Source organism: Coptis chinensis, chromosome 2, assembly GCF_015680905.1.
Source record: "Coptis chinensis isolate HL-2020 chromosome 2, ASM1568090v1, whole genome shotgun sequence".
Classification (NCBI taxonomy): Eukaryota; Viridiplantae; Streptophyta; class Magnoliopsida; order Ranunculales; family Ranunculaceae; genus Coptis; species Coptis chinensis.
The window spans coordinates 57021725-57047034 of NC_141457.1; the positions used below are offsets into that span (position 1 = coordinate 57021725).

The following is a 25310-nucleotide window of genomic DNA, read 5'->3' on the forward strand; positions in this document are numbered from 1 at the left end:
GTTTGTGAATGTGTTGGGGGGATTCAAATGTTTTAGCTAAAATTGGGGGTTGTTTATAAATAATTAACTTTTACCATTTCAGGTTCATTAGAATACATGAAAATATTTTGAATGCAGGGAGCTTGGTCATTGGAAGCTTGATTGTCCATGGTTGAACTGTCCATGAGTTAATGGGTGCCCACAGAAGATGAAGCTGTATTGGAGTGCTCAAGAGAACTCTAAGGATAAAAAGTTTCTTTCTTGCAATGGATGACCTAATTAAATGCAAAGGTTTTGTCTGGGTTGATAAATCATTTCCAACTGACACAAAAACACAAGTAGAATAAATGATTGATGGTTGGAAGCTAAAACTGACTATTTTTGGACCCGTTAACATGCAAATTGAAGGATCTGTCAATGATGTGAGTGAACTTGTAAGAAAATTGATATTGGGAAAGTAATGGAATGAAAAATGGTCTTTTATCATTGTCTGACTCTTGCATTAACATTTTTTTTTTTGCATGCAAGTAGGATATTTTATTAATAATATATTATAAAGGATACAACTCTGACAAAATGTGATTACAACAGACTCTAAGAACAATTCCTAATCAAATCTGTAGTAAGTCCGGTGAGGACATTCTAATGACTTAATGAAAGGAGATCTATTGGGACTCCAAAAGAAAACTCCTCTACTCAAAGTCGATCCATGTTTTGCTGCCACATCTGCTCCAAAATTAGCTTCTCTAAGTGTATGTGAGATTTTCCAGTTGATAAGATTCGAGGCTCTATACCATCTTGCTCTCAGCCACCATGGAACTTCACCTCCTTTGAATGCAAGAACTACAGCCATTGAGTCACTCTCAATCCAGAGTTTGTGCCAGCCTTTATCCACAGTAGTTTCAGTAGCCAAAATCATTGCCAAGCTTTCTGCCTCATAGTTTGTAGTTACTCCTAGGCCTTGTACTAAGACACCCATAATTTCCACCTTGTAGTTTATGAAGATAATTCCCGCACCCCCATTGCCTGGGTTTCGTAAGGCCGAACCATCTGTGTTGGCCTTAACTAGACTCTTGCATTAACATAGCACTAGCACTAATAGAGTACCTGCAACTGTTACAAGCATTCAATACAACATTAAGTAATCAAACCAACAACCAAAAAGTGGCAACAACATTTAACATCATATCATAATCACCATTCAAAGCCAAGCAAAACAATTAAAATGTAGCAACATAACATCCAACTTAACAACCAAAATATGGGTACCTACAAAATATTTTGTCTACACATCCAAAGCAATAACAAAAACCAACATCAAACCATAGTGTTTACGAAAAAAAAAAAAAAAAAAAAAAAAAGGAATAACCAGAAGCACTTATAACTTCCTTGACCTTGTCCTTCTTGATTCTTCTGGTAAAGTTGGTGCTGCAAGTATAACCAGTTGGGGTCTAACAGTAGATGGCAGTGGAGGGGTTAGTTGAGTTTGAGTCATTGGTGGTTGAGAACACTCAATGGTATTTCAATAGGTACATCAACATTAGCAAGTCCTTTTCCCCTCCCTCTAGTTCCTCTTTCTCTCCCTCTAGTTCCTCTTCCACCCCTCTTCCACCCCTTCCCCTAGGTGCCACATTAGCAGTAGAAACTTCGTCAACATCAATTTGCCCTCTTCCTCTTCCCATTGTACCCTTCCCCTAGGTGCCACATTACCAGTAGAAGCTTCATCAACATCAATTTGCACTCTTCCTCTTCCCTTAGATGCAACATCATCAATATAAGGTTCATCACTAGCAACATCTCCTATCTCTTATCCTCTCCTACCCCTTCCCCTGCCTCTACCTCTACCCCCACCCCTAACTGCTTGTTCACCATCTACAAGAACTTGTTCACCTTCTTGGTTTAGAGGTCTTGCAAGAAAATGATTTCTCATTGCTCTTTGTCTTGGTTTTCTGGGTCTGCCTCTAGTTGTAGTACCCCTAGTTGGTTCCAAATTTTCACCATTTCTAGTTGCAGCCTTAATTGCATCATTACCACCCACAACTCCTCCTTGACAACTAATAACACCTAAAACTTTAATATAAAACCCTGTATAGACATAACATTTTGGTTAATTATGTGTTTAATAATAATGAATTAATTATATTTTTGTGCTTCTACTGGTTTTCGCGATGAACATAAAAATGAGGATAAAGCCAGTATTTATGCACAGAATAGTGTGTCTACATGAAGCATTCTGATTTAGCCCACGTGAAGTGATCAACTCCCAAATGTGCATTTTATTATCCTTATATTACTGCATTACAACCCTTCTTACGTTTAATGAAAAGACAACTCATAACTTTTATTGCCTTTTTTAGGTTACAGAGAATTTCAGACCACTTATCATAAAAGCTATGTCTTAGCACCAAAAGGAGCTTTAATCACGCATATTATGAAGACCAGAAGTTGCTATGAAAAAGTGCTAAAAAGTCAAAGTCAACGGTCAAAGTCAAAAGTCACAATCAAAGGTCAAAGCCCTCAAATCATAAGACCAGAGATGGAGGCCCTTATCTCAAAATATGGCATTCTCCAAAACCTACCTTGGTCAAGAAGAAATCAAAAATCAAAAGGAAAATCAAAAGCATAAAGTGAAACGTGAGGTGTCTCAATTGTAATGGAGAAGGGCAAATAAGTAAAAGGCATAAAGTGAGGGTATATAATCTAAAAGTTAGGGACAGAGAAGGTATCCATTGCATTTAGGGTCCAAACTAATTGGTTTGTAGGATTTAATTTCTAGTATTTTACATTTTCAAGTCTTTACTTTATTGTTCTTCATTTCTTTTCATTTTAATCTTGTTATTTTTGCTTATTTCAATCAATCAATCAATCTTACTTTGTTGTTTTTGTTTCAATCTTCATTTCAATACTTTCTTTCAATGTTTTCATGTCATTTCAATCTTAAACAATTTAAGTTTCATGTTCTTCATTAGCTAAAAGCTCAAGTTCTACATTAAGAGTCTACCTTCCTTCTTCTTCGACTCTCACATTCAAACTCTAAACAATCTAGGATGAACCACATTCAAATCAACTTTGAAGACACATCAATATCTAAAACTTCATGAAGCTCAGTGAAGCCCGACTAAAGCCTGGGGACTCAAACATGACAGTTCCAGGTCAGAACAGGATCAACGTACCGGAAAACATCAAACTTCTGAAGCCCATATCTTTTGAGTCTGGACTACAAATCCGGCAAGTGAACCATCAGTATGATCAGTGCAACAAGCTCTATCTTAGGCCATATTTTGTAGACATTTACTTTCAAACCTGCCACTGGACAAAGCACGTGGGCCAACTATGCGAACCCACAAAATTTGGTGATTAAGCTCACACGTCAAACTTCCACACAAGTCAAGCATTTTGGCACAAAAGTATTGATAGGTGGCACAGAATTAATTAGGAATCACAAAATCTTGATTAGTTGGATGGTAAGAGTTGAAATTAAATGTGCCAAAAGTCTTGATTGAAGAAAAAATCAAAAGGGAGCATTAATGGGATAGTTGAGTTCACGCGGGGCAAAAGAGAAAGGAAACAATCTCTTGATTTAAAAGGGAGTCTTCATTGGCAAGACACAACTTTTGACTCCTTAGTTATTTTTAGTTTTCATTTTGCTCCGAAGTTAGAAAGTTTACATTTTCTAGTTTTAAGTTGTAATTAAACTTTGTACTAGTTTCCACAAAAGTACTTTCTTGTAAAATTATGATTCTCCTTGTTATTGTCTTTTAGTTCTATCAATTTAATTCTTTGTAATTCATAGATTCTAAGGATCATGAGCTAAAACCCTCCTTGGGAGAGAGTTAATGACGCTCATGTGAAGATCAAACTCCGGTTGAGGAGTCCTAGATCATTGCTTAGGACTTATGTTGTATTTAACATCCTGCACAAAATGATAGTGATCGTCCAAGATTGGAGCCTGGAGCTCTAGATAAGGTCGCGTGCGCGACCCAACTCAGGTGACACTGAGGCTAGTCTCCCGCGCGACCCTTTGGTGCATCCAGGGGTATTTTAGAGATGAAATATCAGTTCAACCCCTCATGCTAGCAAGATTGGCTTAGAGATAGGTTCATGTTGTTAGGGATCGACGTCTTAACTCATTTTGGGTTTGTCTATGAATCAAAAACATGTTAGAGACAGCATGATTTAGGCTTCTTAATTATGGAAATAGTTAACATGAGTCGAATTAACTCTCCACCCTTCTTTCTCTCTATCTCTTTTGTGTTAAGAAAATCAGTTTTTGTAAGTTTTAGTACTTGAACTTCAAGTAACACAGTAGAGTAGTTCGAATAATAACCAAGAAAATCCCTCTCACGAGTTCCCTAGTGTAATGATTCCAGTGAAGAAACTAAAAAGTTCTAGACTTTAGGAGTGGAACAAAACCCTTGCTCGAAGTGTATTCCAACGTGCACGTGAGTAAGGTATTTGATTGAGTTGCGTTTGAGCGTGTATATGATCTAATTAAACTTCGTATACACACGAAAGACTGAACAACAACTTCTTGCATTGTGCCCAAATTCTCCACATTTTCCACACCTTGTTGTGTTTGCATTCTCATCCTCTCCTCTTCTCCTATTAACTCTTGGCCTTCCAGGTTGTCTCTGCCTAATGGGTGGAAATACATACTTAGCTGGTGAAAGCTATACAAATATAATGAGTTAGCATCTTATATGTCTAACACATATAGTGAATCTATACTTATGTAATTACAAGCACCCACCTTCTCCCAATCATCTTTAGGCTCAATTGGAGCTATATGGTTAGCACATGCTTGTTTATAAGCTTTAACATGTAGATATAGACTACAAAAGCTGCCATCAAGTACATGCAACATAATAAGCAATAAAATATGTGTTAAGTACATAAAACATAAATAAAGATATGTAAACCTTACTTTTTCCATAACAACCTTCTAGGTTGGAAAACACATACAACATGAATGCAAGGAATCCCAGTCACTTGCCATTCATTGCAAGTGCATTCCTGTCTCTCTAGATCAATTGTCCACTAATGTGTAGCATTCCATAATACGCACAACTTGTTATTATCTGAACCAGTTATATCATAATCTTTGATATCTTCACACCTCTTGTTGATTAACTCATTTACCCTAGGTACTAACTCATCATCCTCCCATAACTCAGATTTCAGCTTTCTTTGGTACAGAATCTTCATTTGCAACATCAAAATCTTTGAAATCATCTTTGCAACAGGCTTGTCTCTAGCATCCAAAATGTAATTGTTCCAAGCCTCAGTGAAATTATTGGACAGATAGTCTAATTTTGCTGTTGTGTCAAAGTGTGATCTTGCCCACATACTTGGATTCTCAAGCATTAGCCAATCATGTGCCCCTGCATCTTCATTCTTAATGATTTCCTTTTTCTTTGTCTACTATACAAATGAAAACTATTTTGCTGCATCCCATAATTCCAACTCCAAACCCCTATACTTTCTCTTCATATTCTTTACCATATGCTTGAAACAAAACCTCTGATGACAATTGGGTAACACAACTTGGATTGCATTGCTCAAACCTTTTTGCCTATCTGAAATGATGGTAAGTGGCTTTTCATGCCTCATGATATATAGAGCAATGATACCCAGAAACTTTGTCCAACTCTCAATATCTTCAGCTATGCAAATGTAAAATGCCAAAGGATACAACCCACTACTCCCATCCAAAACAATCATACTTAAGCATACACCCCCATGCTTCTTGATCTGATTGTAAAACAGCGGTCGAGTTTGTCATTTCGTCCACATTTCAATAAAATTGCAAAACGTTATTTATAAACAAAACTAATATGATCACATAAATTTGAGAAAGTGAATGTAGGTGAGAAAATGATGAAAATAAAATAAAATAAATTTTGATTTCGGAGATAGAAAATCAGTTTGAGCGAATCATATTTCCATTAAAAGAGTTAGTCTCAATTTTTGATCCTAATAACGACTCTTCATCTCTGAACGAGCATTATTAAAGCGTGTAATCGATTCAGAACCCTATCTCTGGGTGAACTTACTCGATTCATAATCGTTATAATTATCGAAACACCCTCTCTAACGGAGATAATCCTCACTCGGGCAGAGTTTTTGCTCCAAGATCACAGGACTAAAGTGTTATTCTAATTAATAGAAAATAGAACTGAATTAAAAACATTTTAGTTAAAAATTAGAAATTAAATTCTTCATTACACTAGAACATCGATAAACTACTCTAAATCCTATGATTGAATGCTAACCATTTAATGAGAAAAACTAAAACTAGACCCTTCTATTTATAGTTGAATGGACGATCGTGATCGAATCTCGAAAATCTTATCCAACGACTGAGATTTGATCACTATTCAACCTTTTGACTTTATAGAATAGTAATCACTATTTGATACTATTCAACATTATTCGTAACTATTCATCTTTTGACTTTACAAAAAGTTAAATAATAAAAAATCTAAAATATCTACGTCGTCTTTGATGAATAGTGACGTGCTTGGTTTTATCTCTGATTTCAAACCATATGTCCATTTTGTAGAAACAATATACCGTTGCGTAGAGTTTTTTTTGACAGGTCATCTGCTTCAATCAGAGTTAGGAGACGGAAGATGTCGCCATTTGAACTTTCTCCTAATTATTTGGCTATTTTAGGTCAGTTTGACCAAGTCTTGACCCGAAAATGACTCATTTGGCTGGCTCAAGGGCTTAAGTTTGTTCTTTTGACTTGTTTCATGGCTCTTTATATGGTGGGGCCCATTCCTATGGTGGGACCCGTAGCTTTTACCAGCGAGACCTGAAAGTTGACTTTTTGCAAAATCTGGCATTGGATAGAGCATGTTGCACTGATCTTTTGGGCAGGTCACTTGCAGAATTTGGAGTTCATAATAAGAAGATATGAGCTCCGGAATTTGGTTGACTTTTTGGTACTATTAACCTGTTCTGGCCCGTTGAGTCCATGAGCTTTGTTTTGGCATCTGTGAGCTTTAAACAGCTGAGACGGAAGATTTCAAGACCAATCTTTATTCGACCGTATTATGTGCTAAAACGCAGGTTTGGCTTGTATTTTGTCGTTTGAATTCCGAAACTTGTAAAAACACGAAAATATAATTAATTTACATTTATTAAACACATATTTAACCAAAATGTTATGTCTTTACATGGTTTATATTACAGTTTTGGGTGCTTAACAAACTACCCCCAGACATCATTTTGCTTGTCCTATGATAATCTTAAAATAAGGTGTTTACCAAATCTGAACTAATTATGCTATTGCTAGGAATAAGTAAACTATATTATTCTAAGTTTAGATCAAAGTTTTACTCTCAATTATCAAGCAATAACTTGAGTAAAGATTTGTTCCACTCGTAATTGCTTAGAATGTAATAATTTCACTGACTTAAACAATTCAACAATATTAATGAGAGTAATGTTTAATAAGACTAATATGTAGGAATAGCTAATTAAGATATTCTAAATTATACTATGGCAATTAAATACGAATATGTGAATAAGAGAAGAGGGGATTAGGGAGATTTGATATCCACCTTGATTAATCCCTAACATGCTAGTATAGATTTTTATTGCAACCCTATTCTTTATGTTTCCACACAAGGTTCAACATAAAGGTTAGGTCTTTTTTATCCCTAATTATTCATGGCATCTCTAACCGACTAATAATTAGCATGAGAGGAATTTTAAACCTATTCTCATGGTGAATGAACTACCCTCTAGAATTGAAACTCTTAAAACAATAATTCTATACTAACATATCAAGTCTTCATCAAAGCTTCAATCAAACCCCTCTAATGGAGGTTTAGCTATGAATCATGGGACTATCATAAATAAAAGAATAAGAATAAGAAGACATGATAGAAGAATATAATGAACTCGGATTTTATTAATGGTGGCTAGGCTAAATAACATAAACTAGATTTACTAAAAGAAAAACTAAGAGACAAGAGACTAATTAACTAATGGGTGATTGATAGATTAATTAATTAACTAAGGGGTGACCGTCCTTAGAGTTTTGCCTTAGTCATCTTTATATAGGAGAGGGCTAGGTTTACAATTTTGTGCATGAACTTTAGAGCTATGTTTTGGGCCACTAAATCAAGCCCAAAACCTAATTACTTAAGTTCAGAAAGGGTTTCTATGTTAGAAATTACTGTAACAGCTTTTTTGTCCACTTTTATTTCTTTGATTGGATCAAGGTCTGGACCATTAGAAAGCTCTTTAAGCCCAAAGATACGGCCTACGAAAGTTATGTTGACTTTTATGCTCTATTTCTGTCCGTGTTGACTTTGACTTTTCAACTTTGGCTGGTCTTTAAAATGACTTTTTCTCTTTGAAACTTGGGCTTTAACCATAAAACTTCTTAGCAACCAACCTTTGCTCCTTTCTCTTGCAAAAGTGACATATTTCTTCACATAATTGATCCCAAGACCTAAAATACACAAAAGTACGTAAACAGTACTAACTCTTATTTATTATAGACATAATTGGTCTATATATAATGTTATTAAGGGGTTAAAACTATAGTTTTGGACTCATATCATCCTCAGGCAAAGAAGATACACTAAAACAGATAAATAGCCAAAAATGTGTAGTTCTAAGTAATTCTCATTTCGCAGAGTGCACTTGCATTGACCGTATGCAACAAGGCCTTAAACCACTAGGAATTCCCTAGTAGACAAGTTATAGCCTCGTGAGAGTTTTCCAGAGAATATACCCACAAATTTCACATATACTACAACGACTCAGCAACAAAGGCTTGTTCTATAAATTAGATATCAGATATCTATACATCTCACTAGCAGGGAACGATGATTAATTCCTTTAAAACCTACGTTAATAAATGTACAATAATCAAAATATCTACATATGCATATACATGCAATGAACTTTACAATGAAATGTACAAGGCATGGCCGTTTCTGGATCCTTTGGAAAGTGTCATTAAGTAGGTTCTCACAGGTATGTGATAACTGTAATTAAATTATTATTAGATTGAAAGATAGTAATTAAAGGTTGGGAAAAATAGTGATTATCAAGATATTAAACTACTCTCTAAACATGTTGATATATAGGAGTAATCATGTTCGATCCACTCTTGTTCCTTACATACTTAAATACGAATCTAGACTAAACTAAACTATTTCACTAATGAGAGAGTAATATATGATAAAAACAGTAAATTTAAGATGCTAAAACAGTGATTTATTTGATATGAGAAGGATATAGAGAGGGGTAATCCACCACGTAATTCGATTGACTATTAATCTAGTTGTTGAATTGTTTGTTTAATCCCTAGTGAATATCAAGTTATCTCTAATCATGGTTTCACTAGCATGAGAGATTAACACCCCCACAAATATCTTTGATGGGGTTTCTAATCTAGTTCACCGTTATGAGTTATATCTCTAGAATCTCACAACGATGAACTTAAACAATAACTATAAATAATTAGCTATCATCCTCACGTAGCTTCATTAACCCCCTCTAATGGAGGTTTTAGCATTGTGTCATTGGATTAATTAAACTAAAACAATAATAAGAAGACATTAAAATAAAGAGAAGAATTGAATAAACAAAGTTTTATTGATGGGGTTTAATGGAGGCTACATTACAAACTAATTAAATAAACCTAAACTAAACTAATGAAGGAGAGAGAGAGAACCCTAATTACTACTAAAGTAATGAGGAGGTGAAGTGTGTTAAGTTTAGCCTTAATTCTCTTTATATAGGAGAGGATTAGGTCATATTTTTGTGCATAGGCTGGAGGTTAGACTTTGGGCCTCTAATGTGAGCCCAAAGTCTATTAGGTTAAGTCTAAAAGAGCCAATGCTGCTAGAAAATACTTCAGTGCTCTTTTTGCCCAATTTTTTTTTAGCTCTGATTAGGTCAAACCTAGAACCATTAGAAATCTCGTTCCGAGCCGGTCGTTTTGACATATAGTAGGCCCAATTCTGAGGCCCGAATCCAAAGATATGTCCATTTGAAGTTCTAACGGTTTTTTGTCATTTTCCTACCCAAATTGACTTTGACTTCCTAGCTTTGACTGGGCTTGAAAATGCTTTTTCTTCTTGATTCTTGGGCTTTAAACATAGAAATCTTCTAGCAATTATCTTGACTCGTTTTCCATGCAAAATGACGTCTTTAATCACATAAACAACTTCAAGACCTGAAATACACAAAAACACGTAAACAATACTAACTCTTATTTATTATAAATGTAATTGGCCTAAATGTAATACTATTAAGGGTTTAAAACTACACTTTTGGGTGCTTAGAAGTATGTGTTGAAACACAAATTCTCTCATATTTTTCACTCAAGGTTTGCTTACTCTAGTGTGTTGGGCACACATTTCCTCACATCTCAATGACATCCAAGGAAGTCGAGGTCGATCAATCACATATACCATTTACTATCATACTAACCTATTCCTAATTGAGCTAGAGCACTTGTATTATGTATTACGGGGTTTAGGAAGTGGTTTAGAAGGAATGGAAGGGATAACAAAATAATGAGTTAGAAAAAATAGAGTCTTCAAATAATTATTGGAGAAAACCTAGTGTTCTTCTGTTTCAAAATTGTTCCATACTTCGACCTTTTTGGCTTTTCTACTCCATTTGATTTGATTTTATTTTTGGAGTTTATAACTTTGATTTTTTTCTTTCATGGAATTTACTTTTTCTTGGTTTTGACACTGCTAACTGGATTCATCAATCAGCGCCAACTAATAGAACGAATTTTCGTATTTGTATAGGTATTTATCTTCTATTTTATGCTCTTCATCATATTTCTCAAACTCATGATCATCAGATATTGATATGGGTAAGGAAATAATGGTTGAAAAATGAAATAGCTTTTTTTTTTTTTTTTTTAGCTAGGGGTTACGGATGCCCCAACCTTTTATATACTCAAGAACGCAAATACAGTTTTCCTTCCTTATCCCCTTTGATCAGTACATTGAGTTTTTGATCCATGGGGGGAATAAAGAACAAAATATCATTACACAAGGACCTATTAACTTTTGATAAATAATCAGCCACCTGATTTCCTTCTCTAAATATATGCTTAAAGATTACTTCATCAAAATTAAGCTCTCATGACCCATATTTGTGCCACCAAGTTTCTCAAGATTACCACGGTGGTTCCTCTGTCTTGTTCATAATGTGGATCACTCTCATAGAATCCGACCGGACTTCAACTCTCTCAGACGTTTAGTTCCCTCGCACCTTCAAGCCCTTTCTAGACCCCCAAGCAGCTCACGGTATAAAAGCCCGACATCTTGTTGAACTTCCACTATATGAAAGTCGCACCTCTCCATTACTATCTCTCAAGGCTCCTCCATAACCTGCTCTCCCACCCTCGCGAGACCCATCGAGTTAAGAGTAGGGATATCCTTTTCTGATTTCTGCCATCGCACCCACTTCTCCTCCTTTTGTTTGAACTTAGCTCCAATACCCAAATTCAGCAGGCAGGCAGCTCTCGATCTTGCATCTTCTTTCACCGTCTCCGGTTTCTTCCCCAAGTAGATTTTCATTCTATTCAAATTTCGAACTCGACATCATCGAAGTTCTATACCGTTGCTTCTTCAATCTCCAGTTCCTCTCATTCCATATTGCCTCGAACTGCCGCATATATCACTTTATAACCGGTTGTAGTTGTATTTGTTCTCTGAGAGGTGCATGAGTCGTACCACCACTCGGCATGTGAGCTGCGAACCGATTCGATAATCCCATTGCTTTTTTCATACCTTGCCACACTAGTTTGAATACCAGCAGTCAAAGAATAAGTGGGCCGAGCTCTCCTCGTGGCCATCACATAAGCAGCATCGAGAACGTTGAATCACCTTCTTTACCTTCAGTCTGTTTTGTGTAGGAAGGGCCCCTGAGAATAATTGCCACATTGTAAAGGAATGTTTAGGAACTGAAAGCTTGCCCCATACTATCTTGTACCACTTGACTTTGGTTCGCACATCTTTGAGTCTTTGCATAAAATTTGGAGATTGAGAAGTTTCCAGAACTTGTCGGAGTCCAAATGACGTCCCAACTTATGAAGGAATTTATCTCGGTTCCCATGGTCCATTTCTTCACTCGCTTTCAGGTAACTCTGTAATAGTCCTCGACCAACAGCCATCCGAGATTACATCAACTACTCTCGCTTCTAGATTGACTGTGCCAGCTAGCAGTGTTTTGGCTTGTTGATTTAGATAGAGAGGGCTCGAGCACCAGGGGTCGTGCCAGAAACTTGTCGCATTTCCATTTGCAATGACATACCTCACATATTTCCATGAGACTTCCGCGGTGCTTCAAAGATCCCTCTCCGGACCGGGAGCAGTCCGAGGTATCTTCATTGTCCAAAAATGATTTTGCCTGATGTGATGTTCCCATGTCCACTTCACCCACAAATTCTCTGACCTCTGTACCAGTTTGAAGACTAGTCCACAGTATGCTGCTTGATTCCATAGTTTTGGGTCTATCAACCCAAGTCCCCCTTGTTCCTTTTCCTTCCTGAGAGTAGCATGACTCGAGTGGTGCATCTTTTTTGCCATGTTTGGTCCTGCCCAGATAAATCTGTTGCATATCTTACCCACCTTTTCCAAAACTGCTTTAGGCAAAACAAAGGTCTTTGCCCAGTATGTTTGAAAAGAGGATAGGACAGACTTCACTAGTTGTACTCTGCCTGCTCTATTCAAATCTTTATTCTTCCAGTTCGATATTCGACTCGTGATCTTTTCAATGAGAGGCAAGCAGTCCCTTATACCCAGTCTTGATGCTGTAAGGGGAAGGCCTAGGTATGTAACTGGTGGAGAGACTAAGGAGATGTTCATTACAGCTGCTAATACTTCCCCTTCCTCTTCAGTCATACCCCCTGTTAAGATAGTGGTCTTCTCATTGCTCAATTGGAGGCCCGTTGCTTGAGCGAAGGAGTCTAGGCTATCCTTGATTGCTAGGATTGACTCCATGTTTCCTTTGCAAAAGAGGAGCACATCATCTGCGGCGGGTGAGAAGATAGCCGAGTTTTTACATTTTGAGTGGGCTTGTATCTTATTTTCCTGAAGCCCTTGCTGGAGCATCAAACTCAAAACTTCCATAATAAGCACGAACATATAAGGTGAAACTGGGTCACCTTATCGAAGCCCTCGTCTCCCTTGAAAGTACCCTTCCGGTGTCCCATTTACCATCACAGAGAAGACAGGGGATGCATAACACATGTTCAACCATTCAATAAACACTGGGGGAAATTTGAATTTCTGTAGAATAGCTTCAAGTGCTTGCCATGAGACTGAGTCATAAGCTTTCTTGATGTCAAGCTTAATTGCACATCTTTTCTGCCCTTTCTTCCTTGTGTATCCTCTGAGAAGTTCATAGGCAAGGAGGAGGTTGTCCTGAATAGATCTCCCCGGGATGAATGCCGATTGAGAGCTTGAGATTAATGATGGAATGCATGTCTTCAACCTGTTTGTTAGTACCTTTGATACACATTTGTATATAACATTACAGCAGGCGATAGGTCTAAAATCACTAACATTTAAAGCATTTTTCATTTTTGGAATAAGACAAAGGAGAGTGGAGTTGATACCTCCAGTCAATTGCTTATACATGAATATATGCTTTATAGCTTTAATGAAGTCCTCACCAATAGTAGCCCAACACCTCTTAAAGAAACAAGCATTAAATCCATCAGGTCCCGGTGTTTTATTGTCCTCCATACCGAATAAAGCCTCCTTTATCTCTGTTTCACTGATTGGGGACTCTAAGAACTGGCGTGAGGTATTGTTTACCTCCACAACATTCAAACTTTCCAGAAAATCTGTCCCACACGAGGTGCTAGAAGTCACCCCAAGTAAGTCCTTATAGTACTGCAGGAAAGCTTCAGCTACTGGTTCCTTTCCCTCTTTTCTGATTCCTTGTATGTCTGTGATCTCCCATATTTGACTTCTCTTCTTCTTTTCCTTGAGAGCGTTAAAGAAAAAACTGCTGCATTTATCTCCAAACTCCATCCAATCTATATCTGTTCTCTGGAGTATGTCAGCCTCCTCTAGCTTAAGCAGATCACACAACTTCATTCTAATGAGATACTCTTGGGCACTGAGAGAACTATCTTCTTTAGGTGTCTTTGTTGCATTCTAACTTGTATTGACTCCAATTCAGCTCTTGTATCTGTTACTAGTTTCTGCGTATCATGACAATAGGTTCTTGCCCACCCTTTTAACACTCCTTTCAAACTAACTCTTCAGTTTTCTAGTTAGCATAAAGGTTGGGCTGCCATGATCCATTATGTCCCAACAGCCTTTCAAAGTTTCCTCGAACTCTTGGTGGAGCATCCAAGAGTTACAAATTCAAAAAGGGGGATGACTTCTGATTGTAGAGAGAAAAGTCATTACCATTGGACAATGGTCTGAAACTCCTTGCGTTAGGAATTCCACCTTTGTTGCCAGCCTTATTGAAGACCATGCTGCATTTATTAGGCATCTGTCTATTTTTGACCATTTCTTTACACTATCCCCTCCACTATTCCATGTATAAAAGCATCCTGAAGCAGAGTGGTCAAAGAGTCCTGCCACATTCAAACAGTTTGCGAACGGAACTGTCTCCCTCGGATGCACAGCCATATCACCAACTCTTTCATGTGAGAACAACACATTGTTGAAATCTCCCATTACACACCATGGTCCTTGTATACTAGCACTAAGAGTCTTCAATTCCTCCCACAGAATCAACCTTTCATTTCTATGGTTACTAGCATATACCATGGTGACAAAAAAAGAGAAGCCATGTTGCAATAGTTTCACCTTACAATGGATGAACTGGCCTCCTTCCACCTCCTTGTTCACATCCATATAACTCCTATCCCAAGCAAACCATATTCTACCATACTCATTGCTTGAATAATTCTGTTCCACTGCCCATGATGGGCAAACTCTCTCTACTGTACTACTAAACTTATCCATTTTTACCTTTTTTTCTAGTATCCCCATACATCTAATCTTACTTTCCAAAATAAACTTGTTTATCATCGCTGCCTTTGTACTCCCATTTAGACCCCTTACATTCCAGCTGCATGCTTTAATCATTTAAAGAGTTTAGTGGTTTTTCCTCTTCCCACTTCCTTTGGGCTTTCCCCTGCTTTTCTTTCCAGATTTTGTTTGCTGAGCTGTATTTTGTTTCTTTTGGGCTCTAGTCTGTACTGAGGACCTCTCGATTGTTACTCTAGTAGTGGCTGGCGTGGACTCTCTATCTCCAAATAATTCTGGCTCTGCATCAGATAAGTCGTCATCCTCCAAATCCGCTAACTCCTCAAAAATATTTTCGCTCAGCCTGGAACAGTTCATCAGCTGGATGGGCTAGTCTGACTTGTTGTAGGGGGGTTTGCGAAACCACTTGCGACTGAGTTTCATCTCCTTGGTTTGCTTCAGAGTACAAGCATACTGCTCTTCCAGAGGTATCCAAACTTTCATACCTTTGTGCGACTTCCTCATTTACATCCTGCTGTGGCCCCATTTGTGGTTCGTCGCGTTACTCACTACCCAATGCTTGTAAATCTGCTGCTTCTTGGTGTCCTACACTCCTGCCTTATATTCTCTTGCTCTGTGGCTGGTACAACCACTACTGCAAGTGTTTCTCCACTTACCCCCTCTGCTTCTTAAGTACTTCCTATCTCTCCTTCTTCTTGGCTTCCTAAGTTACTCACATTTACTTGCTTTCGGTAGCTTTGTACATTCACATTACGTTGTCTTTGCCCTCCTTGCCCACACCCTAGTGGTTCTTCCTGTACATTTATCACTTGTATGGCCAAATTTGTTGCATTTATTACAGGACACAGGCTTCCATGGATATTCTAGAGGAATGACCACCTCTCGATTCCCAGCCTTTACGTTTATCGTTTCCTTATACTCATGGTTTACGGGGAATTCGATGCAAAACCTCGCAAAAGATAACCTTTTCCATTTTGCAGTGGCCTCATCCATAAACATAGGTGTTCCTCCTACCAAACTTGCTAGATAAGACAATCCATCAAAGGTCCACATCTCCTTTGGGACATCCATCAACTTTACCCACACCGGTACCGAAGCCACTTTATTTCTGAGGTTATCCACTTCAACAGTCCATGGCTTTACCACAAACACTCTTCCAGCAATGAAAACAGGCCCGTCTTCTAACACCATTTGGCGATCTTCCGAGCTCGTAAAGCTCATGTAGAACAGCTCTTTGTCTGTGGTAATTTCAAAGGACCCTTTGAGCTTCCACTTTTTCTCTAGTAGGTCCTTAACCACCGGAAAGACACGATCCTAGAGCCTAGGAAATAGCCCACCACATATTCATCCCATTGTTGTATTCCTTGTTCCAAAGAAATCTTGTGGGAATTCAATTTTACTCCGTCAACAAAGATCGGGGAGAACTCTTTGAAAGCAACATTTGCTTCCTGCACTCCATTTCCTCTGAACAGCCCACGCCACGTCTCAGTTCGTGCTCCTGAATTGGAAGGGGGGGTTTCTATTTGCCTCCATCCTAAGGCCACCGAAGTTGTTAATGTGTTCTAACTTGATCGGTTTGTAAGAACCCTTTACAAAGACTATCATGAACTCACACTGTAATCCATTAGGTCGGATTTTACCGGATAGTAAAGATACCTACTTTCTCTAAACTTCGGTCTTGAGGATTTTACGAGAGAAGAAACACAAAAGATTTGATATGCTAAGACAAGATCGATATCCAACTTCACTGGCTGAAATTTTTCCGGCCGGTTACTTTGAAAAAAGCTACTAAAAAAAGTAAAAAACTCTTAGATAAGAATTGTCTACCTACTAAATTACTACTTATGGTAATCCTTGAGAGCACTGGATCAGCTTCACAGGTTACCCTAAGTTACTCCCATTCCCCTAAAAAAAAAGTCCCCATTAAAGCACATTTCTTACTTCTACTCAAAAAAATGAAATAGCTAATATAAAGGCTCAACGGGGAAAACTAGGGGAAATGCATTTTTTTGGGTTTGTATATTTTTTTTATTTGGTTATATCGGTCCAAAGAATGCCTAAATTCTCGCTTAGGATATGGTATAGTGATCAAGCAAGTGGACATGTGATTTCTTTCTACTCGGAATTGCTTCATCCTTAGGTCATTACTCGGATGCACTTCTGTTGAGGCTTTTTGGCTAGATTCTCACTAGATTTGGAAATTAAGTATTCTTACCGTGGGTCTTATAAACTTACTGCTATGTACATACAGTCAATGACACTCATTGCATGAATATTCATGAAAAGAAATAAAAACTATTGCGTATGTATTAACATAAGTTTCTAATAACCAATCCTAATTCTAATGCTAATGTGAGATTTCTAGACAATTTTTATCACATAAAAGGAAAGATGACCTTTATTACTAAATACAACGACTAATTTTTTTTTTTTTTTTTTTTAGAAAGAAAAATAAATAACCTAAAAGTGTCTAATTTTTGCAAAATATTTCTCTCCCACCCAAAAACAGATGGATACTTTGTCCTCAAAGTATCAAGAGAGATAGGGAAAGAAATTACCTGAGAAACGTGAGCAAAAGTTAGGCTGAAAAAATTACAGCATGCAACAAGAAAATTGAAAATTGCAAACCAATCAAAGAAAACAACCAAAACACACACACATATATACATACATAATAATTTAGGTTGTTTATAGTCAGATTCCTAATACTTTTTGCATTCTGATCAGCTCCCAAATGTGCATTTTATTACCCTTATATTATTGTATTACAGCCCTTCTTATGTTTAATGAAAACACAACTCACAACTTTTATTGCATTTTTCAGGTTACAGAGAATTTCAGACCACCTATCATAAAAATTGCGTCTTAGCACCAAAAGGAGCCTTAATCATGCTTATTATGAATACCGAAAGTTGCTATGAAAAAGTGTTGAAAAAGTCAAAGTCAACGGTCAAAGTCAAAAGTCACAGTCAAAGGTCAAATCACTCAACTCAGAAGACTAGAGATGGAGGCCCTTATCTCAAAATATGGAATCTCCAAAACCTATCTTGGTCAAGAAGAAATCAAAAAACAAAAGGAAAAGTAAAAGCATAAAGTGAAACGTGAGGTGTCCCAATTGTAATGGAGAAGGATAAATCAGTAAAAGGCATAAAGTAAGGGTATATAATCTAAAAGTTAGGGAGAGAGAAGGTATCCATTGCATTTAGGGTCAAAACCAATTGGTTTGTAGGATTTAATTTCTAGTATTTTACATTTTCAAGTCTTTACTTTATTGTTATTTATTTATTTTCATTTCAATCTTGTTATTTGGCTTTATTTCAATCAATCAATCAATCTTATTTTGTTGTTCTTTGTTTCAATCTTCATTTCAATACTGTCTTTCAATGTTTTGAATCATTTCCATCTTAAACAATTTAAGTTTTTATGTTCTTCATTAGCTAAAAAAACTAAACAAGTTATATACTAAGAGTCTACCTTCCTTCTTCTTCAACTCTCACATGCAAACTCTAAACAATCTAGGATGCATCACATTCAAATCAACTTTGAAGAGACTTCTAAATCTACAACTTCAAATGGCACCCTCGTCATGGATTGAAAGAGCAAGAGTGCTTGGTTGAGCATTTAAGGAGGAAACATCATTCTCACCTTTCCATTTCTATTTTTTTTTTTAATTTTCATTATTTTATTTCGTTGTTTTTCATTACTGATTTAATTTTTTGCAAATCAGGCTTCAGGATCAACAAGCTGGAGAAGAGCTGAAATAGTGGACAAAAACCGACAAACATTCATCGGAACTGGAAGGGCGACCGCCCAGGCACCTCCACATACACGTGTCCAGTTTTTTGCCAGTTAGTTGTTTTTTGATGTATAGTTGAACTCCAGGCCCGGATTTTGTAATAAAGTAAGATAAATCAGTGGAACTTGTTTGTAATAGTTAGAGATAAAAAGAAAAAAAAAATAGGAATAAATGGTTTTTGATTGATTTTTGTGGATGAACATGAGTTGAACTTGGTTGAAGTTATATACTTACCAAGGGATTAGAGTTTTCGTTGCCTTGGGAAGTTTGAGTGTGCGAGGCAAGTCGTGAATCATCGCTCGTGCACTTTGAATCAACTTGATAATCAACACTCTAAGTCCATTTGACTCTAGTTAATCTAGATAGTCAATCTAAACTAGTTAATCTATTAGATTAGTATAGTAGTAGTTTAGTTTTAAGTTTTCGGCCCTTGAAGGCAAAGTTGTTTAATTATCAAAAACCCAACTTGTGGGCTTTTTAAGTGAACATTTATTATACCTTAAAACAAGGTAAAACTCGAAAGGTTGGGCCTGATTCTCAGATTACGCGCCAACCGATGTCGCCTTCTCCTCAAGCAGCGTATAAGCACGGCTTGAGAGGTAAATTCTACACCTCCTCGAAGCCCAAGTAAGAGGATACTTTGTGTGTTCAAGCATGCTTACGTGATTGTTTGAAATTTAATTTCCGCACTGCAATTTACATTCGCACATAAGGCTTAACACAAGCCACATAACAACCATTGGGAAGTCATTCCCCAATGTAGGTAAATCGGACGTTGCTTGATTTTTGAAGCCCTAGACCAAGAAAATGAATTAAAATCAATCAACTAGAGCCTAAACTAGTCACGCTCCTCCAGAAAAGGACAAAAATATAGCCACGAGGATTTAGAGTAATCAGTTACCAGATTCTGGTGGACCAACTGCCTTCCTCACTCCCCTCCCCGAGATTCATCATGAGTGAGATTCTTGGTAGCATACCACTTGGTGAAGTGTCTGCGTACTCTTCTGAGACGTGTAGTAGTGTCATCCTAGGGGTTCCCTTGAACAGGGCATAGTAAATTATAGACCAAAGCAAAGTTTCAAAACGCCATACTTGCAAAAACGAATTTTGATTCTTGAGCATACATTACACCATTTGCGCATGTTAGGATAGTTTTGTGGTCTTGCTAAAAGTGCATGATACTGCGTTCAGGCACTATAAGTCTTAAAAAGAATAAAACTTACTCACATAGGAGAGCACGTCATCCTAGACAATCTCCTATTTCTAGTCCTCCATCTAGTAAGATGGCAGACAAAGTAGTGCAAGTTGAAGAGCCTCTCTCCAGCTTCTACACACCGTTGCAAGATGGGCCTCCATCTTGTATATGACTCATACCGCTCACGAGCGAATTTCGCATCCCACCGAACGTGTTCAATCTTCTACCCATCTTCCACGGATTATAACACGAGTTACCGTACGAGCATCTACGCCGGATACATGAAGTATGTAATATTTTTCACCATTCGGGGTGTCACCGACGATCAGGTTAAGCTACGAGTGTTCCTTTTCAGTATAGCTGGTAAGAGTCACGCTTGGATTCTTTTGCAGAAGGCCGACTCTTTCGATACATGAGAAAAGGTTGTGTTCTCCTTCATGAAGAAGTACTTTCCGCCGAAGAAAACAGAAGAGATAAGAAGCAAGATACAGTTCTTCATACAAAGTCCGAGTGAGACATTTTCTAAAGCATGGGATAGATTCTCTGACCTACTCTATTCAATTTTCTCTTCACCATAAACTAGAAAAATCCACTCTTGTCCAATGTTTATTCAAAAGTCTTCTCCCATAACACAAAGTAACCCTCGACATCATGAGTAATGGTAATTTTTTGGATAGAGGTGCAACTGAAGCCTGAACCTTTCTTGAAAACTAAGATGAAAGAGTACCCATTGGGGCGACATAAATAATTCCAGAACAACCCAACCCAGTACAACTAAGGCTAGTGGTATTTTTAAGGTGAAATAAAACCCAGAAATCAAAACCTTAATCGAAACCCTCACAAGAAAGATAGATGCCCTCACAACCAAACAAAAAGACCGAACCCTTATCCTTTCATGAACATAAATACCTCACCATGCAATTTCTGTCTAAGTCCAAATCATATAGATGCCACCTGTCCCTTGATTAAAAACCTATCATCACTTCAGGCAGAAGAAGTATGTGCATTCAATGTACCAAATTCACCATGGAGACAACATCCAAACTTCACATGGACCAACATTCCACAAAACCAACCACCTCCAAGTTTCAACAAACCAACAAATACATTCAGACAAGGTTGGACAAGGACAAGGTACCTATAACAATCAGAACAGAGCATTGGTTCCATCTCAGTTTAACCAAAACTACCAAAACCCACCTATCAACAACCAAAGAGACCTAGTTCCTATTACACCATCAACTAGTGTCTAAACAGATAAGCCTACTGAAATAATGCTATCTGTCATGCAACAACAAACCCAAATCCTAGCATCCATGTAACAATCTCTAAACTTGTTAGCCCAAGATAAAACCCAGAAAGGTGTGTTCCCAAGTTAAGTTATTCCAAACCTGAAACCAACAAACACAACATTTGAAGCAACAAGTGACATGAACGAAGCTGGAATGCTAAAAACTCTTCCTTAATCATCCCATCTATGAGGATTAATTCCTTTTTTCGATGTATTCCTTTTCCAGTCCATTCCATCTTTTGCTTTAAGAGAATACATCAATAAGGTAACCATACCCTCCACTTACAGTGTGTAGTTGTAAGTGTCGGAGCCTTGAGTCCACGTATAATTGCATATTCCACGTTAACACTTTTACTTGTAGTTTGAGCAGTGTACCCCATGGAGCAAGTATACAATTTTTTATTTCTTTATTTTACATTCTTTTTAAAATAGTTTTCTTTTTCTGCAATTTACTTTACATTTCCTACTTTCTGTTATTTCCCAGTTTTCTGTCTTACATAAGTTCTTTCATTCAATCTTCACTTTTGACGCTTAAGTTGTCTTTCCTCTATAAAAAAAGAGATGTGAAACAAAGCAGAGGTGAGATGGTGATTGAGTGGAGGTGTCTTACAGTTGCTTTTCATGGTTGTTTAGCATGCTTCGTCTTATATAGGCATGCTAAACCATGGGATGGTTGGCAATTGGAGCCCTTTTAATTCAAATTTTTTTTCCTTCTGTGGGCGATTTCTAGTTGTTTTGAGTTTCGTCTTACAATCTAGTTGGAATGGCTTTAACTAGGGCTAACTAGAGAGTAGGAGAGGAGAGACTAGATTATCTAGAAATAGAGCTAGTGGTCCTCTTCACTAGATTTGCCTACTTGCAAAACAAGAGGTGGAAGATCTAAGGAGGCCAAACCATGGGATGGTTCACAATTTGAGTCACCTAAATTCAAAAATCTTTTCCTTCTATTGGGAGGATCACTCTCCTCATAGTGATTTTTCTTAGTAGTTTTCTTCTTTATTATGTTATTGTTTTAAGTAATTTAGAAACGAAAACCCAAAAAGCCAAAAAGAAAAACCCATTCTCTCACCCCTTAATAAATGTTTGTTTTCTCCGTTCTATTAATGTTAGATTCTTAATACATCAATAGTCAAGTGATTTTCCAAAAACAAAATGTTTGCAAAAATTAACGTCAAGAATCACAGTTTTTTTAGTACGAGTTTCTTAAAACATATCTCCATATATAGTTTTCAAAACTAGAAGATATAAAAATGAAAGTTATACGCCCCGAAGTAACCAAAATGATATCGGATTCACGTATAATTTTATCTTCTTGTCAAAATCTCTATATGGTTAGAGATATATTTTGCTTGAGAAAACCAACTAAAAAAAAACGATGCGTCTCCAAACGAGAATTAAACAAATAGAGTAATCCAAAGTGATACTATTTTCTGTTTAATTCTATCTTTTACCTCCACCTCTCTATTTTGTCTCGAGAATCTGATGTTAAAAGACTCAAATTTGTACAAAATTTTCAAAATTTTCCTTTCTTAAAAATATTTTCCCTTCCGTCTTAAAAATCTTTTCCTTTCTCAATCTCTCTTTTTTCTGAAAAACTTTTCAAGAATGTCTTCTGTAGCAAACAAAAACCCTCCACCTATTAAAACTAGATGGATAAGTTTCAATGATCGTGTGCAAGCAATTCCTAAAGAACTGCAACTGATGATATTGACACATATACCGAAAATCATTCCTGGTTTAGATAACACACGTAAGAGACAAGCTATGAGAGAAGGCTGGTGCTTGAACTGTCAAACACCAACTTGCCCCGGTCTTCAACCTCATAATAATTCTGTTTATAAAGTCTACATGTGTTATCCCCCAGTGCATTACGCTCGGTCTAAGAGAGTAATCCAACCATCTGGTTGGGATTGACTTAAGTTTTCAAAAACTTCCAAGTCTTGGGGATCTAACTTAAAACGACCCACCTTTTTAAATTTCAGTCAAACTTATTCAAAACCCAAAAAAAATTAATTAAATTTTCCTTCTGTTATATGTACATATTTTCCTACAGTTCTTTTTCGTTTCTTTCCATCATCTATTTTTTCCCAGCATTGGATGTGAGTGTACCCTATATCGTTACATTGCATTTTCGATGCTGATCGTTTTGGTACCTCACGAGTCAAGATCGGATGAGTAACGAAGCGCGGATCGGCTCTTAAAGTTGGCAAGGCACTAAGGACAAGATCGAAATTTCCTGATTTCATTTGGGCTCGGGCCAAAATTTCAAATTCATTAAAAAGGCACATGGCATCAACCCTATTTAGCCCACATGACTGCCAACCTCCCATCTTCTTCCTCACAAATTTCCAAACCCTAGCCAGCTCGAGACCGCCCCGCCCCCTCATAGCTAGCGACCACCCTCTCACCCATACACACCACCACCCAATTTTTTCACAGCCTGCTCCATTTTCAACCCTCATTCCAACTCAAAACCCTAATTATATCAATCCCTACTCTAAATGGCTCGAGTTCTTAAAATTGTGCCAAAGCAAAATTTTCAAAGCCTCTTCAAATCCGATCTATTTGAAGTGCACTTCAAGGCTGAGATTAGAAGAAGAGGATGGGAACCCTTGATTTTGTTGGAAGGTGCGGCTTATTCTCCCTCTCTTACTCTTTCATTTTATAACTGCATGCTTAGAGGGGAGGAGGGCCGCATCACGGTTGTCAATGATGGTCGCTCGCTGGAGCTCGCAAAGGAGGTGGTGAGTGGAGTTATGGGGATTCCTCTGAAGGCTTATGTTCAGACGAAACAGTCCCCATACAACAAGACCATCGATGTGATGATGGTAGAGACACTTCTAGAGGGGGTGAAAAACCCCAAGTCTCACTGCGCTTTTCAGAGTTCACTGCAAAGGAATCAGTTGGCAGTATCTCAGTGGACAGCCTACAACCTGCTAGGTTCAGCCAAGTCTTTTGATATCGGTATGGTGATGCTCCATATTCTATGGATTCTTCAAGAGCAGAAGAACATCTTCTGCATTATCACCTTCATTTGGGAGCAGCTTTGTAAACCCAAGAAGTTCACCGCTCCTTTACCAGTGCTGGTCACCAGGATCATGCAACACTAGGGGTTCGAGGCCACAGATGCCCTAGTAGAGGTCAAGGACGCTACCATAGGTCCAATCTATGCCCACTGCGTCCAGAAGTTATGGCTTCCACCTACCGCCAGAGCCGCCGAGCAAGCACGCCAAACTAAAAAAGTGGATTACTTCATTGAAAATGCCACTTGACAGTTCACTCAGCCCATGGACAAAATTCACTTCCTCCATGGAGGCCAGAGGATTGTGCATGCGTATCTCCACTAGCTTCGAGAAAACTTCGGGGGAACATTATAGCGAGCAAATAACCATCGAGCGAAACAACATACCCCCTCGTGAGAGAGGGCGGCCATTATTCCAAATAGAGCAACGACATTTTTAGCACAGTGTCACTAGAACACTGTAGAGCATCAGAGACGTGCTCCCGCATAGTGATGGACATGCTAGGACCTGACGTCTTCAAGGAGAAGGATCTTCTAGAAGTCGTGACGAGTCACGCATAGATTCTGACTAGGCAGCTCCCTAGTGTCCGTATAGTTGGATATTTTTATTTTTATTTTTCTTTCTTACATATATGACATTTAGTATAAGTTTAATTATATGCTTGTTTTACTGTGGAATTTGGTATATGAGTAGAAGGTAAAACAGATACATTATGCAAATTTTTTTCCATTTTTTCTTTCATGCATTTCATATATGTTTTCAAAAATACAAAAACCTAAAAAGATTTCATAGTAGAATAATTATCCCTAGTATGATAAACCATGTATTTCTCATTCTATATCAAACAACTCACGCCCCAAACTTAATTGGGGGTAGCGTATTTTCATCATGAAGAACATAATACAGGTGTATCGCCGTTTTTGCTCATGTTTCTATGGTAATCTATTTCCTTATCTCTTCATACTTTGAGGACAAAGCATAGTTCTATTTGGGGGGGTGGTATAGTAACATTTTGCAA

General features: G+C 37.6%; 2 protein-coding genes across 2 annotated transcripts; both read right to left on the bottom strand.

Moving 5' to 3' along the window:
• Nucleotides 1–586: 586 nt before the first annotated feature.
• LOC147516771 (uncharacterized) lies at nucleotides 587–958 on the bottom strand. Its single transcript, XM_086593371.1, has one exon. It carries the CDS (start codon nucleotides 956–958, stop codon nucleotides 587–589), a length of 372 nt encoding a protein of 123 aa, XP_086449497.1.
• A 13393-nt stretch (nucleotides 959–14351) lies between these two features.
• On the bottom strand, nucleotides 14352–14963 carry LOC147516772 (uncharacterized). The gene has a single exon (XM_086593372.1). The coding sequence runs from the start codon at nucleotides 14961–14963 to the stop codon at nucleotides 14352–14354; it is 612 nt and encodes a 203-aa protein (XP_086449498.1).
• Between the last annotated feature and the right edge of the window lie 10347 nt (nucleotides 14964–25310).